This window comes from Simochromis diagramma, unplaced genomic scaffold, assembly GCF_900408965.1.
Source record: "Simochromis diagramma unplaced genomic scaffold, fSimDia1.1 OVJJ01000216.1, whole genome shotgun sequence".
Lineage (NCBI taxonomy): Eukaryota > Metazoa > Chordata > Actinopteri > Cichliformes > Cichlidae > Simochromis > Simochromis diagramma.
This window is the reverse complement of record NW_024386883.1, coordinates 9,633,665-9,655,389: the sequence shown is the minus strand read 5'-3', so window position 1 is coordinate 9,655,389 and position 21,725 is coordinate 9,633,665. Positions and strand designations below refer to the sequence as shown.

At 40.1% G+C, this 21,725-nt stretch overlaps 1 protein-coding gene and 1 long non-coding RNA gene across 3 annotated transcripts in view; both read right to left on the bottom strand.

The window, feature by feature from the left end:
* The window catches only part of sept8a (septin 8a), a 39,638-nt gene extending 19,006 nt beyond the window's left edge, over positions 1-20,632 (bottom strand). The window contains exons 1-6 of one of the 2 annotated variants that reach the window (XM_040032196.1): positions 20,346-20,632; positions 11,710-11,824; positions 11,236-11,431; positions 8,864-9,050; positions 3,572-3,733; positions 19-115 (exon numbers count right to left, since the gene is read on the bottom strand). In XM_040032196.1, coding sequence (XP_039888130.1) covers positions 19-115; positions 3,572-3,733; positions 8,864-9,050; positions 11,236-11,431; positions 11,710-11,824; positions 20,346-20,375 — 787 coding nt within the window. In that variant the 5' untranslated portion in view covers positions 20,376-20,632. The remainder of the gene's footprint in view (positions 1-18; positions 116-3,571; positions 3,734-8,863; positions 9,051-11,235; positions 11,432-11,709; positions 11,825-20,345) is intronic. The other variant, XM_040032197.1, reaches the window with a different exon arrangement.
* Positions 6,214-8,856, bottom strand: LOC120733785. The gene is made up of 2 exons (XR_005695905.1): positions 6,902-8,856; positions 6,214-6,769 (listed from the first exon to the last, which is right to left on the bottom strand). It is a non-coding gene; the product is annotated as an uncharacterized LOC120733785 (long non-coding RNA).
* Positions 20,633-21,725: the final 1,093 nt, after the last annotated feature.

The following is a 21,725-nucleotide window of genomic DNA, read 5'->3' as shown; positions in this document are numbered from 1 at the left end:
CTTGTCAGCATTTCTCACCTTGAACGACACCCCAGGGGTACTGTCTGGCCCTCACTGCTTTGTTCCCCACTTTGACTTCTTCCACACTCCCGACTACAGCAAATGGCAGATGGGCCTGCACAGAAAAACAGGTTAGTGTCAAAAAGCTTTTTACAAAAAAAGTTCTTACTGGTGCAATAAGCAGGGGACCAGGGTACACTGCCCTAAGGAGATTTTTTTTATTCTTCACAGAACAAGTCAATTTTCAGTAGGCTGTGGTGTGAAGGATAAGCTGTTTCACTGTGTTTGTCTGCTCTCTTATCCTTCACAACCAAACCACACCAGTGCAAAGCGTAACCATGTTTACATATGAGCTGCACCAGTGATCGGTTTCACGTTTTAAAACAAAATGGGTCTCCCAACTGCGGCTCAGATGGGAGACCTATTTTGTTGAAGTGATTAAACACACACGCTTTATTATTGCTCTCGGAGCTACTATGCTTCATTAAGACCAACAGTGAGGAGGCATCGCAGGGGAAACATGCCTGACACGCTACCTCAAAAATTAGATGGCGAGTTGAAACCAGCTGGCTGGTTACAGCTCAGAGGAACCAGCAAGCTGGCGAGTGTGGGTGCTGATGTAACCAACTATGAATAGACTGGGATACTGTACAAGGACAGTGCCTCGGAGAACCAAATGCTGTCTTGTTCGCCATTTTTGTACATGTGTGGGTGTGTGTTTAAACATTATGATTATACATGAGAGGCATAATGAATTCTGATCTAAAAATAGACAGATATTATCATGAAAATGCACTTGTGCCTGATGCTTCAGCAAAGGTCTGTAGCATACGTTTAATTATAATCCTACTTGTAAGATGAAACTTAAGTTGGAGTAATATCATAAAGTTTATGCACTTTTTAAAATTTTTACCTAAACCAAGGAGGTTACACTTTTGGTAGCGCTTGCGTGTGTGTGCATTCAATTTTGTCATTCTGTCTGCAAACACACCAACTATAAAAGTCTTGCATGAATTCTGATCAAACTTTGTAGGACTGTAGAGTGGAGTTGTGAAGGTCAAAGTGATAATAATGCTATACAGAGCTATTTAAAATTATGTTTCTTACTGCTACTGTTTGTATTATTTTGTATAGGTAATGATATATGGTGAATCTAAATATCACGTCACTTTGGGCCTCTTCTTCAAGGTCAAGTAAGGTCAAACTTTCATAAAATGCTTTTTATCTTTTAAACTACGCTTAAAATTTACTGTCTTTGTCTGTATTGACAAGTGATACTGATACAGTGGGATGCAAAAGTTTGGGCAACCTTGTTAATAGTCATTATTTTCCTGTATAAATCGTTGGTTGTTACAATAAAAATAAAATGTCAGTTAAATATATCATATAGGAGACACACAGTGATATTTGAGAAGTGAAATGAAGTTTATTGGATTTACAGAAAGTGTGCAATAATTTTTTAAACTTAATCAGACAGGTGCATAAATTTGGGCACTGTTGTCATTTTATTGATTCCAAAACCTTTAGAACTAATTATTGGAACTCAAATTGGCTCAGTGACCCCTGACCTACATACACAGGTGAATCCAGTAATGAGAAAGAGTATTTAAGGGGGTCAATTGTAACTTTCCCTCCTCTTTTAATTTCCTCTGAAGAGTAGCAACACGGGGGTCTCAAAACAACTCTCAAATGACCTGAAGACAAAGATTGTTCACCATCATGGTTTAGGGGAAGGATACAGAAAGCTGTCTCAGAGATTTAAGCTGTCTGTTTCCACAGTTAGGAACATATTGAGAAAATGGAAGACCACAGGCTCAGTTCAAGTTAAGGCTCGAAGTGGCAGACCAAGAAAAATCTCGGACAGACAGAAGCGACCACTGGTGAGAACAGTCAGTCAACCCACAGACCAGCACCAAAGACCTACAACATCATCTTGCAGCAGATGGAGTCACTGTGCATCGTTCAACCATTCGGCGCACTTTACACAAGGAGATTCTGTATGTGAGAGTGATGCAGAGGAAGCCTTTTCTCTGCCCACAGCACAAACAGAGCCGCTTGAGGTTTGCTAAAGCACATTTGGACAAGCCAACTTCATTCTGGAATAAGGTGCTGGGGACTGATGAAACAAAAACTGAGTTATTTGGGCATAACAAGGCGTTATGCATGGAGGAAAAAGAACACAGCATTCCAAGAAAAACACCTGCTACCTACAGTAAAATATGGTGGTGGTTCCATCATGCTGTGGGGCTGTGTGGCCAGCGCAGGGACTGGGAATCTTGTCAAAGTTGAGGGACACATGGATTCCACTCAGTATCAGCAGATTCTGGAGACCAATGTCCAGGAATCAGAGACAAAGCTGAAGCTGCACCGGGGCTGGATCTTTCAACAAGACAGTGACCCGAAACACTGCTCAAAATCCACTAAGGCATTCATGCAGAGGAACAAGTACAACATTCTGGAATGATCATCTCAGTCCCCAGACCTGAATATTATTGAAAATCTGTGGTGTGAGTTAAAGAGAGCTGTCCGTGCTCGGAAGCCATCAAACCTGAATGAACGAGAGATGTTTTGTAAAGAGGAATGGTCCAAAATACCTTCAACCACAATCCAGACTCTCATTGGAACCTACAGGAAGCGTTTAGAGGCTGTAATTTCTGCAAAAGGCGGATCTACTAAATATTGATTTCATTTCTTTTTTTGTGGTGCCCAAATTTATGCACCTGTCTGATTTTGTTTAAACAATTATTGCACACTTTCTGTAAATCCAATAAACTTCATTTCATTTCTCAAATATCACTGTGTGTGTCTCCTATATGATATATTTAACTGACATTTTTTTTTTTTTTAATCGTAACAACCAACGATTTATACAGGAAAATAAAGACTATTAACAAGGTTGCCCAAACTTTTGCATCCCACTGTATATGGGGATATATGGGGATTCCAAATATCACATAATAGTTTGCATCCAAATATCATGTAACATTTGACCTCTCACCTTATATCTTTAAAGAAAGCTTTATGAAGAGAAAGAAAATGAGCTGACTGGTTATATAGAAGTATACTTCAGTAAAATATTATATAATACGCAAAAGTTATTCATACCCAGTTATTTATAATTCAATTACCTACTCCTCCATTAAGTTTATATACAAAATACAATACTGTTCCCTTAAAAGTAAATAAGGCCCAGAGAGTGAGCTCCCATGGCACAGGTTTGTGCACTCAGAGTGCCTGTTATGGTTATGCTTGCATAGGCAGACTAGTGCAGAACTTCTTTTTAGTTCTTGTTACGAACTAAAAAGAAGAATAGAAAAGTGCCAATCAGTGCAATCAGTGGGTCCAACGACATATGATCCTTGTATATAGCTACATACCCACGGTTAGCTAGTGTTTGCAAATATTATAAATATTTTACAAAGTATACAGTCAAAATTGTGAGACTGTAATTCATCTGCATTGAAACACTGACTCTTTATTTATGGTGTTTTAGTCAAAGCATATGTTATGGTCATTAAAACAAAGAATGTTTTGACTTTTTAAGTGTTTTTGTGCCAAAAATATTACTTACATTCATGGAGGCATTGATCTCACTGACAGTTTCGTCATCTGTTGGGAACTGATATATCTGGACGCCGTTGCTCACCAGCTCGCTCATTATCTTTATTTTGAATTTATGAAGCTCGCTCTTGGAGATTGTGTCCGCTTTGGCAATGATGGGAATTATGTTGACCTGCGGAAATAATGACAAAAAAAAAAAAGTGAGATAGTTATTAAATATGTGGTGCGCTGCACTGTTGTTGCTAATGTGGTGGAGTCTTCCAAAAATGATAATGCAAAGACGTTTTGTGTTACATTATGGAAGCATTTGGTTTAGCCTGGTTCAAACGTTGACATGACAAAACAAAAGGATGCACAGGAAACACCCAAATGTTTTCAGATCATGACAGATTACAGCAATTGCCATCTCACCATCATGAGCAAACACTGCTTAAAAAAAATTAAAGCTACATTAAATATATTGAGGTTTTAAACAGCTGTGTAGCGCATCTATAAGACCATGCACAGTTAACTGAATCGCAAATAAGCCCAATCAAAACCCCGACTGATAAATACAACAAACAGTGATTATGAAAACAAACTCAGCTCCATCTACAATCAGCAGCAGATGTGAAGAAATAAATGCACAGTTTGTCTGCATTCCTCTGTACGGCTGCATTTCCCAGATCACCAACTGGGAAGATGGCAGGACTCCCACAGATCCACACAGCAATTCCACAGCGTGCCTTAGAGTATGAGTCAGAGCTTGTTAAAAATCAAATTTGAATCTCATCATACTTTGTTGGCTCGTTAATTTGCAGCGGGGTGGCCAGTATCAGGTTTTAACCCTAATTTAACAAACTAATTTAACTAATCTCGGTGTTATATTTGCTCGCTTCCCACAACTGAGTTTTCCCAGCTGACCAAAGATCATTCCCAAACAGTTAATGTTTGTTCTGAGGGACGAGGAGCGCCAGCTGTGACCACATTAAAGCAGTTCACAGGAAAGATAATCCCTGAAAAAACAGCCCAATATTTTTGGCACTTTGTCATTTAATGTTATACAGGGAAATATCTCTGAGCGTGCAGGTGAGACCACGCTGATACAGTCTGAGCCTTAATAATGAAAACGCTTACAGAACAATATAAAAACACCTAATATGAATGGATCCCATTATTATCGTTTGTGTTACATAATTATGTGGATAATGAGCTGCTTAACTCAGTTTTCATAATGAAGTTCCTGTAATTTCTGGGCTTTGGTGAACAAGAAATTGATGTACAACACTGCTGTGGAGTCAATTACTCACCTTTTTTAAAGGCTGGATTTATTTATAGATATAACACTGCTATGATAAATTACTTATTGCATGCAGCTCGTAATAGATTAGTTTGAATCATCATGTGTTTATTTTTTCAAGAAAAAATAAACACATGATGACTCTTGGGGACGCTCTGGAGTATTTCCTGATTTTTTTTTTTTTTTATCTGATTTATGGACGCTGCTGGATAAGAAGATTCTGGGAAAGTCGCAATAAATCTACAAATATAAAAATAGATGTTTAGCAAGATGTTTTCAAGCACGCCCTGGAAGCCTAAATAATACCTGATGGCAATAAAAGCAGGAACACAACAAATGTCTCACAGACTTAGATAAGGGTTTAAAAGATCTCAAACCTGCAAGCTGCCACTGACTGTGGATAACGTCACACAGCACTGATGTGAGAACAGCGTAGGCATGGTCTGGAGGACTCATGGTAAGTGGGCAACATGACGTGTCCTGTCCCATGCACAGTCTACTCAGGCAGCAGCTTCTCTTGAACCAAACCGAGTATTTTCAGTACCACTGTGTGCTATATGTAAGGAGCGGACAATGCCCTGACCTGATTGTGCCAACACTGTTCAAAGCTCATGTGGAAAAACGGCACTACAGGAGTCAGGAAGCAGACTCCTTATTACTTTTAGAACCCCAGCATGTAATGTGTCCTTTCAGTAATGCTGCGTCAAGCCTCTCCCTCTATTTTTACTTTGGAAAACATCTCATCTGCCACAAACAGGAAAAACGGTATAACCAAAAACAGCAAAATGGAACCTAACCCAGCCACGTGACAGTGGATTACATCACAAATTAAAAAGGTATTCTTAAAGTTAAGCAGGAGGCATGAATCCTTTCGCCGAATAACCTCAATAAACTCACTCTTTTACATTCTTTAATTTATAAAGTTAAGTAGAAATGTTTCCCATCCGTTAACAAAAAGAGTTAAAACCTTCATTTAAAACAAACGACACTCCTTTCAGACTCTTATCTCTCTTCCTGCCTTCATTTACTAAAAACCACATTTTACTTTACGGGCCTTGTGTGGGGAGGGCTGATTCGTTAACAAGAAAAACACCATTGTCTGGGTTAGACAGAAAAAAATACACAGACTGAGGGAAAAGCTGTTTCTGGTCTCTTTCCCTGGTTTTTCTGTCAGAGGGGACAGATCTGCTCATTTATCTGTTTCATTTCCAGATACAACTTAAGATTTACACACAATGTAATGATGCTTTCTCTGACAAGGATATGTCTCTGCATTAAATTTGATATTAAAAACACATAGCCCTGATTTATCAAGCCATGAAAAAACATAACGATTTCCAGCTACTGGGATGGGTTTTTTTAAAAAAAAAAAAAAAAAAAGCAATTTTCTTGGTTCTGCGTGTTTAAGAATTAGATTTTAGGCTGTAAACGCTTCTGTAATCTGTTGAAAACTAACTGGTATAAAAAACTGAATGCAAAAACATAAAATAACTTTGTTAAAGCTATTTGGTTTATTGTCTTGCTTTATGCAAAACAAAGTAGGCACTTTCTGTGGTCACCCTCCAGATATCCAGAGCCCATAAACATGAAATAAGAGAAATCTCATAAATGTGCAAAGGTTGAATATTGTTTGGTTTGCAGGGGTCTTAAATGTTGCCTCCAAATCTATCTAGAAAGAGAACCCTGCACACACAAAGTCCATCTGCCCTGTAAAACACAGCAGTGTCACTTCTACATTGCAGTTACTCAACATTGGCTTGTTTTCAGATACAACAGCAAACACACTGCACATTGTGGAAAAATTGCTGGGACAGAGCCACTGAGGTCAGAGTGGTACTCATCGTGAACACCCGCAGTGGGTTCTGAATTGTGTAAATCTTTAAGGATAAAAAATAAATCCTACATTTCTTCCGGTTTAATCCGGAAACACTTTGTGAATGTGTGCAAAAAAATGTTTAAAAGGTGTATATATAAAATGTCTCTGATTGTTACATCAAAAGAAAAAACATGTTAATCATATGGATCTACATAAAGTTTAGGCTGTGGTAGCTGCTCTGCTACAGTATATTTAGCTCAGGTAAGTTGGATGAGTCAAAGCAGAGGCCATGGCTTGGCTGTGTTCACTGTGCTCATTTGGGTGGTATAAGGAGACAGTTGGCAAACATAGCGTGCCAGGTTTTGATCGTTCTGTTGGCACATCAAGACAGCACACGGGCTTGGTGGTCAGCGCCATCGTTTCACAGCAAGGAGAGTCCTAAATTTGGATTTCTGTCCTTTTGTAAAGTTCGTATAGGTTCCTTCACAGGTTAGGTTAGAACTCCTGTATCCCTAAAGAACAGTTTTAGTAAAAATACCAGAAGCACTGGTTTAATTTTGTAATAAAAAAGTACTTTGAAAAGAAAAGAATAAACCCTTGGGTTTTTAAGAAAGGGTTTAATATACTGAATCAAATTTGATCCTGAAAGCTGAGGACTGAGTTAAGAGCCGTTGCATAAATTATTTATACACTTTTTCTGATGCCATAAAACTATTAAGTGTCCCTGTAGAGCGGCATTTGGCTGAGGTATCTAGTTTTTATTATGAAGAGTATCGAGAGACTTCTGGCAGAGATGGCTTGATTGTTGGCAGGGGAAAGCCAGCAGGGTTGGTCACAAGCTGACCATCTGCTTTATTCTGGATTTATTATTACTGCACCAACAGAAACAAACAGAGACAAAGCTACCACTTCATCAGCTCTACAGCAGTGCTATTAGGAGTTAAATAGACTGAAAAGCTAATCGCAACCACTGCAGATCAATCTGAATGATCGAATAAAATTTGATTGCTGAACCTTACAGTGTATTGTTTTGGTATAATCTCATACAAATTCACAAAAATTGGTTTATGGCTTCCACATAAAGCTTTGTAAGTGAAATGTGACAACTCCTGTGTGAGTTTACTGCCTCACAGCTTTAAAGTTAAACGAGCTCCTGCAGAGCTGAAAATACAAATCTCCTCTTTCACCGTCATTCACGCTCCTCTGGGTTTTGTCTGCTTCATAATGTCTTACAGCTCACCTCCCTGGCTTTTAATAATTTATTTTATTAAACTGTGAAAACAGGAATAAAATGACAAAATAAACAAATAATAAACAGGCAATGCCCACTTAATACATTGAAAATATAAATAATAAAATAATAAATACAAATGGCTCCAACTTAATGACTCCAAACTGACTTATCTGGCTTGTCTAACTATGTACACCACAGTGACTCCGCCCCTTTCCCCTTCTTTGCCCCAAGTGCTGTTTTGATGAGATTTTTTTTCCATTTGTTATTTAATGAAGGCAATCCCAACGACTGCATGTCCAGTGAGATACACTCATCACATACAGCAAATCATAGATCCATGGAGCAATAATCTGTGCAGTAATACTCACAACAACGAAAAAGCCACAAATCAATGTGTTCCTGAATCTAACTATTGACTGTTGTACAGCTGTGTGCTGACCTGCAAACATATACCAAACTCAATCTCAGAGTGAATTAGAGGGTTGTGATGCTGATGTATTGGAAGCAGAGTAGTTTAAACTGACATAAATATCTTTTTATAAATAAGAACCTATCCCTTAAAACACCAAATCAAATTTTTTCACTATGCTGGCTTTTTAGGTGTAAAACTAGTCATGGAGAGGTTCTCTTTCCCCAAATCACGACTATTACAGTTCAAACCATTAATCCTTTTCCACAGAAATAGCCAAATAGGTTCAGCCTAAACACTGCCATGTGAACTCTTCTTGAAATCCTAAAAGATGAAATGGAAACTTGCATAGTCACTGGAACATTTTTGTTTCAACTTTACTCTTCTCTTTTGGGACACAGAGTCCACACCCTGGTAGGCAGATCAGGGATGCCCTCGTTTCAGTGAAATTCAAACCAGTCACACGGAAAGGGAAGTCTGACTTCAGACTAATATTATTCAAACACACTTGCATTTTTCCAGAGGGAAAATATAGATGCATGCTTGTGTGTCACATGTGCGTACCTTGCTGTCCAGTTTTTTCATAGTAACGAGGTCCAGGGACTTGAGGGAGTGTCCTGTCGGGGCAATGAAATAAAGGCAGATGTGGATCCTGGTGTCGTGGTAGTTAAACAGCGAGCGTTTGATCTTCAGCTCTTCCTGGAGATAGTTTTCAAACTGAGTGTCAATGTAGTCAACAATGGGTTTGTAACTGTGGAGAGAGGAAGGGAGAAGAGAGAAACCGTTAGGATTTATGTCTGTGGGTCAAAGCTAAATATTTGTCTTCTTATTCATGCGCTGGTAATGAATATGAAAAGGGAAAGGGGACTTTTCACAGGGAAAGGAAAAGACACAGATATGTTTTCAGTAACTGTGTGATCTGATTCAATGCCAAGATCTCAGCTTAGAATTGCACAGCTTAGTGCTGCAGGAAATTTGTGTTCAGCTTATGGAAGGTCCAGTTGAAACTAATCAAAGAGGCTGCAGAAAACAACGCGTCCTCTCTATCACAGAGCTGTGACCGCTTTCGGAGCCTTTAAGTGTCACCAGTAAATCAGTGAAGGGCACGAACACAAAGTAACACATCGTCATCTTTACAGCCTTTTCTCCTCGAGCATTTGCGAGAAAGGACAGGAGAGATGGGGAGTGCCTTTAATGCTACACCACTCGCTCACAGCTACTTGACTATACAGCTAAATGTCAGAAAATGTTACTTACATTGCATTAAAATAACACATTTCTGTTGGTTATTGCTCCAGTACAGTTGGTTTCTATAAGCTGTTTTCAATCTTTTAACCACAAAAGCCGGTGACCAGCCTCATTGGGATGTTTTGAATCACATTCACACCAGACTTGTTTATTTGAGTCTGCAGCTTTAACTCGTTTCATTTGGGAAGATGAGAAGAAAACCATTAGAAGGAAGCCACATGCTTAAATAAAAAAACTAAGCGAACTGTTGGTTCATTAGTCATAGTAGATAACATCACACAGTCATAGTCTGGTTCTCACATCAACACTTGTCATTTTCTGGCTATATATCTCTACAATTATGATCATCTACATATGAGATGTTCAGTAAATTTGTTTGTATTGAACAGATGTCTCCAGACGAATTCCTTCGTTTATCTCATGCTGTTATATTTGGACACTGCACAACCAACTCAAACACTGTATGTTTTTCTTGCTCTGGATAGTAGAAAGGCTTGAAAACAACTGCAACCAGTGTCAAACATCTTTAACACCTCCTGAATCCATATTCAGTCACATAGACTTCAAAGTGCCTTGGAGTGACCAAAATGCAACCCAGATGCTCATGTTTAACATGCGTCTGCAAAAGTAAAAGTGATAATGATGACATTTTGTCTTTAGAAAACAACGAACTCTGAGAAACAAGCCCAAAAAACAGGGCTACAAGGACATAGCTGTTTTGTTTCTTTTAGAATTAATAGGAAGCAGTTCCCTTGTGTTCTCTGGAAAGATGCAGTTTAACACTAAAGATGGAAAATCGTGACAGTCCTGTTACGTTTAATCTAAGAGCTTGAGTGTGATTTCTACAAACTCTCTGACCTAAAGCCAGTAATTCCAAGTTTTTCCTGTTAACCATCACCATACACTACTTCCATCTTTTCTAAACATGACAAATAACTGAAAATGACATCATCTTGTCCACTGTTCAACTCCGGATGTGCCACTTCACTGATGTTTTACAACTCAAAAGTGACACATAAGTAGAACAGGGGAAAAAATGTATTCCATTCCCTCAGCTTGCAACATGTTTACAGTCATCTGTCCTCTCACTTCACATCCATCTTCAATCTTCTCTGAGGAATGCACAAACTGTGACCTTTTGAAGCTCTCTCAGTGTGCCGTTACACTCCGCTGCAGGCTCTGTCCTTCGCCATGTTGGTTTAAACGGTCTACAGAGAAAGCTGCTATCAAAGAGCGTGAGAGTGCTGCTTCCTGGCTAGGCCACAACAAGTACACTTCATTCCACAGCTGAATGTTAAAATAAACAAATCAACAATTTCCTCTTTATTTCTCCAACTTCCTTCAATTTCAGCCTTCGGAGACACCATAAAAGATGCAGAAGTCTGGACTGGCAGTGGTTTGTGTGTCTGGGTCACTCGTTTGCCTACGTAAGCATCTTTTCATTAAAAATGTGTCAATGTCATTTTGCAGCTTGCCGATTTTTGGGGAAATACTTACAGGGAAATCTGCTTTTACAACAGACCAAAGGAAATCACAGTCAATTCGTTTTTTTTACTTCTGCTTTTGGCTTATGGGATAATGCAGAGATATATTTGTGATCATCATTGTTAGTTTTTGTTGCTGGTTACCAAGCAGGTCTGGATACTTTGTGAGGCACTCTGGGCTGCATGTATGTGCACTTAGCTCACCTATCCTCTTTGTTGATCTGATCGCCGAAGCCAACCGTGTCAACAATGGTCAGTTTGAGGCGGACGTTGGTTTCTTGCAGGTCGTATGTTCGAGGCCGCAGATACACGCCGTTCTGGTAATGGCTCGCCTCTTCGTTCTCAAACATGGTGTTAAAGAGCGTGTTCATTAACGTCGACTTTCCGATACCAGTCTCCCCTGTGAACGGTCGGAAGCAGAGAGGGAGATGGAGAAAGAGAGAGTGCGTTAGCATCACTTGGGAGTACTTCATCAGCTTTCAGACATCGATTTTTATTGCTGTAACAGAAGTGTAAGCCAGTGTATTACGTTCATGTCAAGAAATACAACACAGTGCTGCTGTTTGTTATTTATCTTTGTAGCTAAACATGTCACTCAGTGCAAAGTAAATCAACACGAGGGCCAGAGGGACTCTGGAGAAATGTACAGTAGTTACACATTCTCTGTCCGATACTCACCTACACATAGGATGTTGAAACAAAAACCCTGCGTGACCGATTTGCTGACCAGCTGCTCAGGGAGGCTGTCAAACCCAACATGGCCACCCAAACTGAGGTTACGCTTCTCTTCATTCTACAGGACACACACACAAAAAAAAAAAAAAAAACATCAGAAGTGTGGCGGATGTCAGGAAAACACATGGCCGAGTCATTATTCAGAAGAGGATGGCACAGATACTGAAGCGCTCACATTCCAATGCGAGGAAACATCAAAGACCTTCTGCTCATTCTGCACATGTAAAATCCATCACATTATGATTTAGGTAATCGGGGCCTGCAGTGAGGATGAGCTTCAAGAATAATCACTCAGAAGCACAAAGAAGAAAGACATGCAAGATGCAAGTTAGCAGCTTGTTTTATAGAAAACCCCAATGTGGACATTTCAGAACTCCACCAGTCCACCTATTCTCCAAACAAGCTCATGATCAATTTATCAGTTATTACACACTATAATAGAAATATATCGTTAATAGTGGGATGATAACAGCAGGTACAGAAGAGGCACCCGGGCTGCCTTATCTGCAACACCTTCGTCAGGTTTGATCTGTGGGATCCCCTGCCACTTCAAGAGCAGCTGGGAGATTTAATCCCTCTACTTCGAACCTCCGCCCTGCTGGAGGTGCATTGTGTGCCTCTAAAAAAAGGAGCACCCACAGGGCATCCTTATGAGAAGGCTAAATCAGCTCAACTGACTCATCTCACAGTTTAGGATCACAGGGATATTTCAGCAGGTTGTATCAGTGATCTTGCTCTTTCAGTCGTTTCTCAAAGCTCATGACCATCGGTGACATAGATCGAACAGTAAATCGAGTGCTTTGACTTCTGATTAAATTCTCTCCCCACTGCTGAGGTGAAGTAAGATGCCCACAGATGTCCAAAAAAAACGGCCACGGAAGTATTTAACCTAAAACACAAAAGTTAGCAATGCACGACAAACTAAAAACCACCAGAAAAAAAAAAACAACAACAACAAATCAGGAGGGTTGTAACCTTTTTTCACATTTGATCTAGCTCATTTAACCAATCTCAGCCAAAGAAGAGAGTTAAAGCTGTACAAGAGGGCCAGCACCTTGAGATGAATAGGGCCACCCGATCTCATCTGGCTGAGCCACGAAGGACTGCATACTTGAAAGCTGAAGTCACCAAGCACAGGCAGCTGAGAGCAGAGCACAGCCAACAATACAGAACTGAGAGGTGGAGGCAGGCTCCGAATACACAGAAGATGACTTTTAAACCTAACTGAACTGCATAATACAGGCTGGAAAGTGTGTGTGTGTGTGTGTGTGTGTGTGTGTTCAGGGGTTTCGGGAGGTGAACGAGAAAACAGGGCTTAATGTGTCAGGCAACACAGCTGGAGTAATCCAACATGAGCTGAGATAGGCAATACTGAGCTGAGCTGCAGCACATTGGGGAGATTACTATACTACACTAACATGTGTTAAAAGTAATAAATATCCTATATGCATTGATAATATGAATATTATTTAAACAAAGACATCAATTTCACTGCAAACCCCACAACAACAGACAGAAACTCCCTTCATTACATATCGTTCTGAATTTATTAATGAACATTGTATTTATAAATGTGAAAGGAGCAATAACACAATAATTGTGCATTGTAATAGGTGCATGACAGACTGAATATATTAGTATGCTAAAACAAGGGATAAAGCCGGTTTCAGTTGTGTGCACTGTAGCTCCATAATCATCCTCGATTTCCAGTTCGAGCAGTTTATACAGTTTACACAGCTCTTGTTCTTAAGTCTGAATACGTATATTGTAAGTCGCTTTGAAAGGAAAAAGCAATGAATAACTGCAACGTTTGCAGGAGTCGGTTTCAGGTTCACCGAGATGAATGAGAGGAAGAGGCTGTGGCCATTCTTTCTTTGTTATTCGCTGTAAACTCAGACCTTGTCAAACAACATTAGTCGGCCTGCTAGTCAGCATTGGTAGTCAGCCTGCTGAATGAATGAAGCCGGGTAGAGATGTTCAGATAGAGCAGTGGTTCTTAACCTGGGTTCGATCGAACCCTAGGGGTTCGGTGAGTCAGTCTCAGGGGTTCGGCAGAGCCTCCGCCGTGACATGCACGGCTCATTTTGTGCACCAGTAAAAAACATATGCATGTCTTGAATTTGAAAAAAATCTTATTTTATTTTTCACTAAAGAGGGGTTCAGTGAATGCGCATATGAAACTGGTGGGGTTCAGTAACTCCAAAAAGGTTAAGAACCACTGAGATAGAGGGAAGGGAGCAGACTATGATATTGTGCCTGTAAGCGAAACTAAACTCTGGATTCCTGAGTAGGTTTTAAAATAGGAGTTAAAAATTTACATAAGCCTGTATTTATCCAGGAAATTATAAATAAAGGCTTGCGTGCTGCTTTTCCATAAACACTTTTGTACTTTAAACTCTGAAAATGTGTACTTTAGTTTGTAAATGTACTTCTTCAAGCTCACAGTTCCTATTTAATACTTTTCTAGACATTTAGAGCATAGCTAAGCTTAAGGAGGGTTTTTTTTTTTACTTGTAAACCTGCTTCTGTGGATATTCCTCCAAACTTACTAAACCACAATGGTGAAACAAAAATTCAGAAAAACAACAGGGATTCTGACTCACTCTAGATCATTTTGGGTTGACCTCCTACACTGAACCTAATCACGCTATCAGTAGCGCATGATTTTTGTGTGTAAGTGAGTGACACATAAGAAGCAGATGGAGCCCGTGAACGGCTGCTGCAAAATGAGCGCCCAGGCCTGACCAAGAGTGTTATCTTTTAGGAGAAGACAGCACAGAACTGCAGACGTGGACACAAACTCCCCAAGCTGTCACTCGACTGGCTGAATGTGTAAGTGTATGCACTGGACTGACTGCAGGAGGAAGCACTCAGTTTCCTTAGTGTCCTTAGTGCAGTAAAACGGCTATCCAGCCATGTGCAAGTACTCCACTTTAAGTAAAAACTTAACGAATCAAAGAAGTTGGAAAAATAAAAATGGACTGCAATGACATTTCATTTCTCAAAAAGAAAAACAGTGCAGAAATAGCTCAGACAGAGAGTTGAGAGTTGATAAGAAACTCATTCATTGCAATGAGTGCAAGATGTTGCAGAACTAAATGTGTTAAATAAAGCACTTTAATTTCAGCTGCCAAAACACTGCACATTTTATTGTTAATATAGATTTATATTAGAGATTATAGATTTAAGATAGATTTCACTTAAGCAAAGTGTGACGTACAGCCAAAAAATAATATTATGTTAAACATTTCTCCATCTTTGGTATTTTTCAGGGAGGCATTAAAGGATTGCCTAGTTCACTATACATTCTTTTCACCCTATGTAATTCAAGCCAACTGGATTTCTTTAACAACATGACAAATCTAAAAATAAACCTGCCTGTTTTTTTTGCTTTCTGGTCCATTTAGATTTGATGTCGAGAACATAATAACACCCATCAGCAAATACAGGATGTATAACCAACAGACAAGAACAGTTAGGGAAACTATGAGGTATCTGACTGTCCACCCACCCACCCGAGCTAGCTCGGAAGAAGAGAAAAGCAGCGGCACAAAGTATGTCAGGAATGAAAAGCTTCTGGTTAACTGTCTCAGGGTGAAGAGACAACACAGTTCCCAGGCCACCAGGAAATGGTTGCACAGAAGAGGCCCCAGGTGGCTCCAAGTGAAATGAGCCACAAACAATATGGGCTAGGTCACAATGCTGCTCGCTTGAAACTAGCCGAGTTACTAAAGCCTTTTATTATTGTTGCAGATGAAAATCCGATGTGAAACAAAAAGAATGGCACAAGTAAAGGTAATTAAAAGGTAATGAGTTTCAAGGTCCTCACCGTCACATCAGCATGGTCTACTGGGTCACCCAAAAAGAGTTGATACGTTTTTTTATTTTAATAAAACCTGTGCAAAAACTAAAAGAAAAGCTCTAATCTCAGTTTGTTCTGTAGTAGGTGTATCCTGCACTGAAACCCTAAAGTCGGTGAAACACGTAACCATTTTCATTGTATATTCTGCCACATGTTTAGTTATGATTGTTTAAGCTACAAAATAATGAACCTCTGCACAGGATCACTTAATCAGGGACCGAAATACTACTCGTCTGCTGCTGTTAATCCAAGCTAGTTCTTTCTTTAAAAATGCAACTCAGTGCTACAAAGCTGTGGATATTCAGTGAATTTCTGGGCTCTAACCAAGCAAGCCGTGAGATCATTTTTTCAAACATTCTAATAAATATGTGATTTGGATCTGACCTGATATAAACTCAGGCAAAAACCAAGCTCGGTTTCATGTGCCCATCAGTCCACAGAAACACTCGGTCACCGGCCATCAGTCGGCCCCTCCCTCTCTAGCCATCTTCTTTTCAGCTGTCTTCCAGCCTTCTGGCCTACATCCCCGCCTGACTGGTGTCTGCAGCTTGTGTCTGCCTCAGTGAACCTCCACCTGACAGACAGCAGCAACCACACACAAACACACAGTTGCAGCTCAGTGTTTGTGTGTTTGTGGGCAAGAAAACTTCACACATTACTACTACTACTTTAACATCTTGATGTAGAATTTGTTTAGATATAGTTTGTCTGTTAGCAAAGACAGAATTCATCCACTTGAATGTGGCATGAAATGAAATTACTTTTATTGTGATTCAAACTGTATATACTGTATTAAGCTTTTGCAGGTAATGAAATTGCAAATGACATTTTGGGGGCTTCTTGTCACACTTTGGGTTTGATCTGACTTAGCATCTGTGAAGGGAGGAGACCACAGGACAGCCTCAGTGACAAACCCACGCACGCACACATTTATCACTCTTTAGCTGAAGTGGCTGCTGACTGGTGTTTCCTGTCCAATGTGTAAGTTCATGAAAGTGTAACTCTACTTTCAAACTGCCAGTACACAGTACTAACATGTCACACTTTTGAAATCAATAACGTACTTTATAAATTACGTTACAAATATTTTTGCATCTTATTCCACGTCAACAAGCATGAAATGCTGAGTGAGGTGTTTTTGCGTTACTGTCAGGTCGAACCACACCTACAGACTTCTGCTCCACCGGTTCTCAGCAGCTGCCCATGCTGGCAGCGATGTTGTAATGGTAAAAATGTTGACGGTTGAGATTTGAATGACGTGTGCCTCCTCTTGTCTTTTATGCTATTATAACCTGCCCCATGCTCGTGAACATGCTTACATTACTACTGAGCCTCACCAGTAGTAACACCATCCATGCCGAACAGGAAAGACAAAAGGGGAAAAAAAAGGAGTGACAGATGGGAAGTTGAGACAGGAACCATTTTACGAGACAGATGGACAGCTTACTTATCTTTATGGGGGTTCCTTACCATTAGAAAAGAAGAAAGTATGTTTTTGTTTTTAACTTATCCTATCAGCCACAAAAGCAATGTTTTGTAGGTCAAAGGTAAAAGTGGAATAGATTGGATTAGCTTTACTCTCACCCATGCATGCTAAGTACAATATAAGCCTTCTTCTTTTAAGATCTTATACTAACTAGCAAACACGTTGTTGAATACTTCTGGTTGATACTTCAAAGTTGATTTAATTCAAAAATGTGGATCCCAGGGAAGAAAAACTCCAGAACGTAAAATATGTAATTTTCTTTGTGTGCTAATTTTGAATGAAGTAAGAGTTTGATTTGGCTAGTCATATAAAAGGAAAAGGAGCAACCAACTGCACAGTCCATAGTCCATACATAAATATGATTTTGACTTAAGAATCTACCTTAACGCAGTTTTCTCTTTTCCTGTCCTTCTTATTGGTATTTACTGATGAAACTGGAGGGACCCTACCTTCTGTTTTACCGTCCACTTTGCCAAAAATGGCCAAATCAGTTCTGGGTTAATGAGCTGATGGTTGACTTAATTTTAAAGAACACAAATATTCATCTGGAGCAAATTCCATAGAGAAGAGCAAAAGTTTGATTTAGAAAACATGATGTTTGGAGCTGACGCCAATTTGAATTTTTAAGGAATAAATATCACAATATTGATGTACTGGACATCATAACGTATACATGCAACAGCTACTTTTCGCTGCTCCCCTATTCACAAGGGATCACCACAGCGGGTAGCTCCGCACGTTTAATTTGGCAGAGTTTTTACACCGGACATCCTTCCTGACACAAGCCCAAAGGCATTTGCGTTTCCTCCTGGGATGGAACTTGGGATCTTTCGCTTGTCCTGCGAATGTTTAAACCGCTACTCAAATACAATATGTGAGTTACACTAGAAAGGGAAAATAACTTCGCAGCAAAGTGGTTTACTAACCCGTTAGCATCTAAACACGAACACACTGCTCATCTCCACGCTGCCTGCTCAGCTGTGGTGTGCACCCTGCTCCATGTGCTGCAGGGTGCACAACTTAGCCAGAGAATCTTTTTCTACATCCAGACATATCAGCGTACAGTTTCATATATCAGATCGGCTGTAGGTATGGGAGCGTGTCTAGCAGCCAGTCTATCCGGTTCAGCTGTTCATTGTGGACCACACTTTGTTACATTTCACTGATATCTAAGAAAATAACTGAGCTACATACATGGTAATCCTCATTCAGCCTATGCTGACATTATTTTGCAAATTTAACCTCAGTATATAAAGAATTGGGAGACAGATATTGACTCATCACAGCTGAGGCTGCAGCTTGGATGTCATGATTCATCCGATTCACCAGGTTTGACAAGCTCGCCCGAAGGCCGTTTAAGCCCCACAAGTTCTATATACAGCTTACAACGCTGATGGCGGTAAACTTGAGCCACACTTTGACCTAAACAATGTGATACAGGCGTGTTCCTTCTTGTTCCAGGATGTGTTTCATTAACAAATGCATGTGCAACTAGAGCACCAGCTGTATGAAGACATTGTAAGCACAAGTTAAATAAGCTTTTAAAAGAGCAAGGACCTGCCTGCTCGCCTGCTTGAGTCCTTACTCCACATCTCTTGGCTTTAAGCACTTTATGGAGCTAATTTCATTTCACGCATGCAGTCCTCACGGGAGAGACAATACTCTTCAGGGTCAGTAAGCACTGTGCCTCCTGAATGTGCTCGGGCTTTTTTTTGTTTTTTTAATTGCATCCAAATTAAAATGAACATCATTATTTTTATGCTACACACTCTAATGCAATCAATAATCGAGAACGACACACATTGTTAGGCAGTTGGCTTGTATTGATCACTTCATGTGGATCCGGCCTAGAAAGTTATCCCAGCGCTACAGGCTCCACCGGATGGGGCTGACGTGGAAAAACAATCCAACCAAGCACACATCTCTATCAATAGCTGGGTGTAATTAAACAGTACTCCCTTTACACAAACTGCCAGGCCAGCAGGTCAGTTTGTTCAATGTGGTCTCACTTAGTTCAGGATGTTAGACAGCTGCGTTGCTGCCAACGCCGGCCTGTTTCACTGCATTCTCAGCATTTTTCTCATTAATCAATCCTCTAAATTTCGTATTCCAAATGAGACATTTTGGAAACTTCCACTGGGCTCTGAGCCCCCATTCCTGGATACCTTCCTAATTTAAGAAATGCGAGGAGTGCAATATCCTCTCTTTATTTCTGGATCCTCTCCTTTTCTTCGCAGACATGTGTTGCATCAATAAGTGGTAGGAGTGGCCGGGAGTGTGTCCTTAATCTCTTTATCCCTGCAAGTCAGCTCTGCTTACAGCCTAACACAGAGATCTTTTCAAGCATCTGCCAAAAAAGTTAATCACCTTCTCCCATTCATTTGCCACTTTACTACAACATCATCATCACCATTATTACTAACATCATTCATACACTCACCTATTCTTTGTCATGTGACTTTGTGGGAATTTACAGAGAATTTTCAGGTATGTTTTGCGACACTTCACTGTACCTACAGAGTCACACCTGAATGACAACATGGCATGTTACAATGGATATAATCCAGGATGCATTCCACCCTCAACTGATACTACTCTGCCCAGCCTGCTACTGTGCCACTGTACAAAGCAGTATCATGAACTGACATACCCATGGCTGTAAACATAACATTTTGAGTCTAAGGAAGAAAAACACAAGTGTATTTATTACTCATCACTGCGATTAATACACCTAAAGGAGTCTTCAAGTGGTAATTTTATCCACTGGCTAGCCAGTGTACATGCCTTACTGTGATTCTCCATGGCGGTTGCAATGTTTGTTTCCTTAATTTCTAACAATCTCAACAGTAAATAGTTTAATGTTTCCATACGCTACACCCATATATTCAGCAACGCGTCCACGCGTGTAAACGCAACCGAAGAGAAAAAAATGCATTACACGGCACGACATTAAAAATAGTCAGCTACTGTAGCGTACTTAATTTCCCCGTAACTGGGAAAAACACAGTCACCATCACCGAAATCACTCCCACCATCTCGCCTGAGCCCACAGTCCAGGCTCCAAAAGCGGGGGAGGCTTAGCTACATACATACCCACACATAGACAGCAGCTAACACACACTTTTACTAATCACAGCCAACTGTGCCCGTAGCTGCACTTGCAATGTTTACTGCTCCTAGAAAACAGAGAGGGAAAAAAAAAACAAGGAGCTCCGGATAGCATTTGCTTACCGAAAACACGTCAACGTCCGTGGCAGCCATGGTGCGGAATGTATGGTGTTGGTGTGCTGAAGCAGACCGAGCAGAGGCGAAAGGGAGCAGCCCTTGTGTCTCCGTACTAGCCTGCTAAACTACTGACTGAGCTGAGCTGACAGTGATAGGAAGAGAGGGACACAAGGCGGAGAGGAGCTGCTGAACTGGGCAGGGAGGGCGCTAAGCTAGGTGACGAGAGGACTCCCTGCTACTTCGGTTCTGCTTCGCTCAGACACGCTACAGTTTTTCATTTGCTTTTAAAACGGTACTAGTGTAAAAGAACAACAGTTATTTTTTTTATTTTTTATAAACTAATTTATATATAAGCGAAAGGGTGAGAGAGTCGGTTATTACAGTACTTAACAGCTGTTTGACGGAGCACTGTTTGCGCATGCGTACGCACATTCCACATTTTTATACATTTTTGCTGTTTTCACATAAAGAAAGCTATTTTTAAGTAGCTTTTCATTATATTGATTATCAAAGTGAACTACAAAAGATGGTTGCTATGTAGTTTTTATTAAGCACTAAAGAGTTTCCAGGCGATATAAGAATAAATATTTATACCTAAGTTAAAGTCGAGCGTGAACTATCCCAAGTATAGTTGACATCTTTGGTTGTGACATATACTTTTTCAATATGGCCAGCTTTCTCAATCGCTGCAGGAATGTCATGTTGCATACTCTGCAAGCCAGGACAGGAGCGAGCAGCAGAAATATGTGTCAGTCAGAGATGGATATCATTTATAAAAAAATACCTAATCATTTGGATGCCAGTCAAAACATGGCATTCATATTAAAATTAAGCTAATTAGGTCAGAGATTGAGTTTACTAGAATGCAGATCAGCCAATCAGAGAGTTGGAGCAATCCGTCACGTGATGTCGCGATTTTCAATATTTTTCTGTGTTATCTGTCACGCAAAAAAAATAGAATTTGTATCTTGTATGTGTGTATACCAAACTGGCTTTATTCCAGATAAATGAATGGTATTACTATCATGAGTAAGAGCAGTGGTTAAGTTATAAGATACCGTTGCAATAATTAGGATTTCCAAAGAACTAAGTGGCAAACCTCCAGTACTCAAAAGTCAAGCTCGCACATGCCACAAACTGCAGTTCTTCTAATGTCCACTTGCAGCCTCCTCGATGAGTAAGTCAGTCTGTATTAATTACAATGTTGATGTTAAAGTGCCCAACTTTATCAGGAGAAATAGAAGGAAGGTCAGAAAGAGTTGCACTGCGTCTTTGAGGATCTCAAGAGCACATACTGGAAGAATTAAAAGAAGTTAAAGTGACTAAGCGGCATTTTAAAAGGCTGGTACAAAAAGGCTTTTGGCCTCTATGGATAGTGCCCCCCTT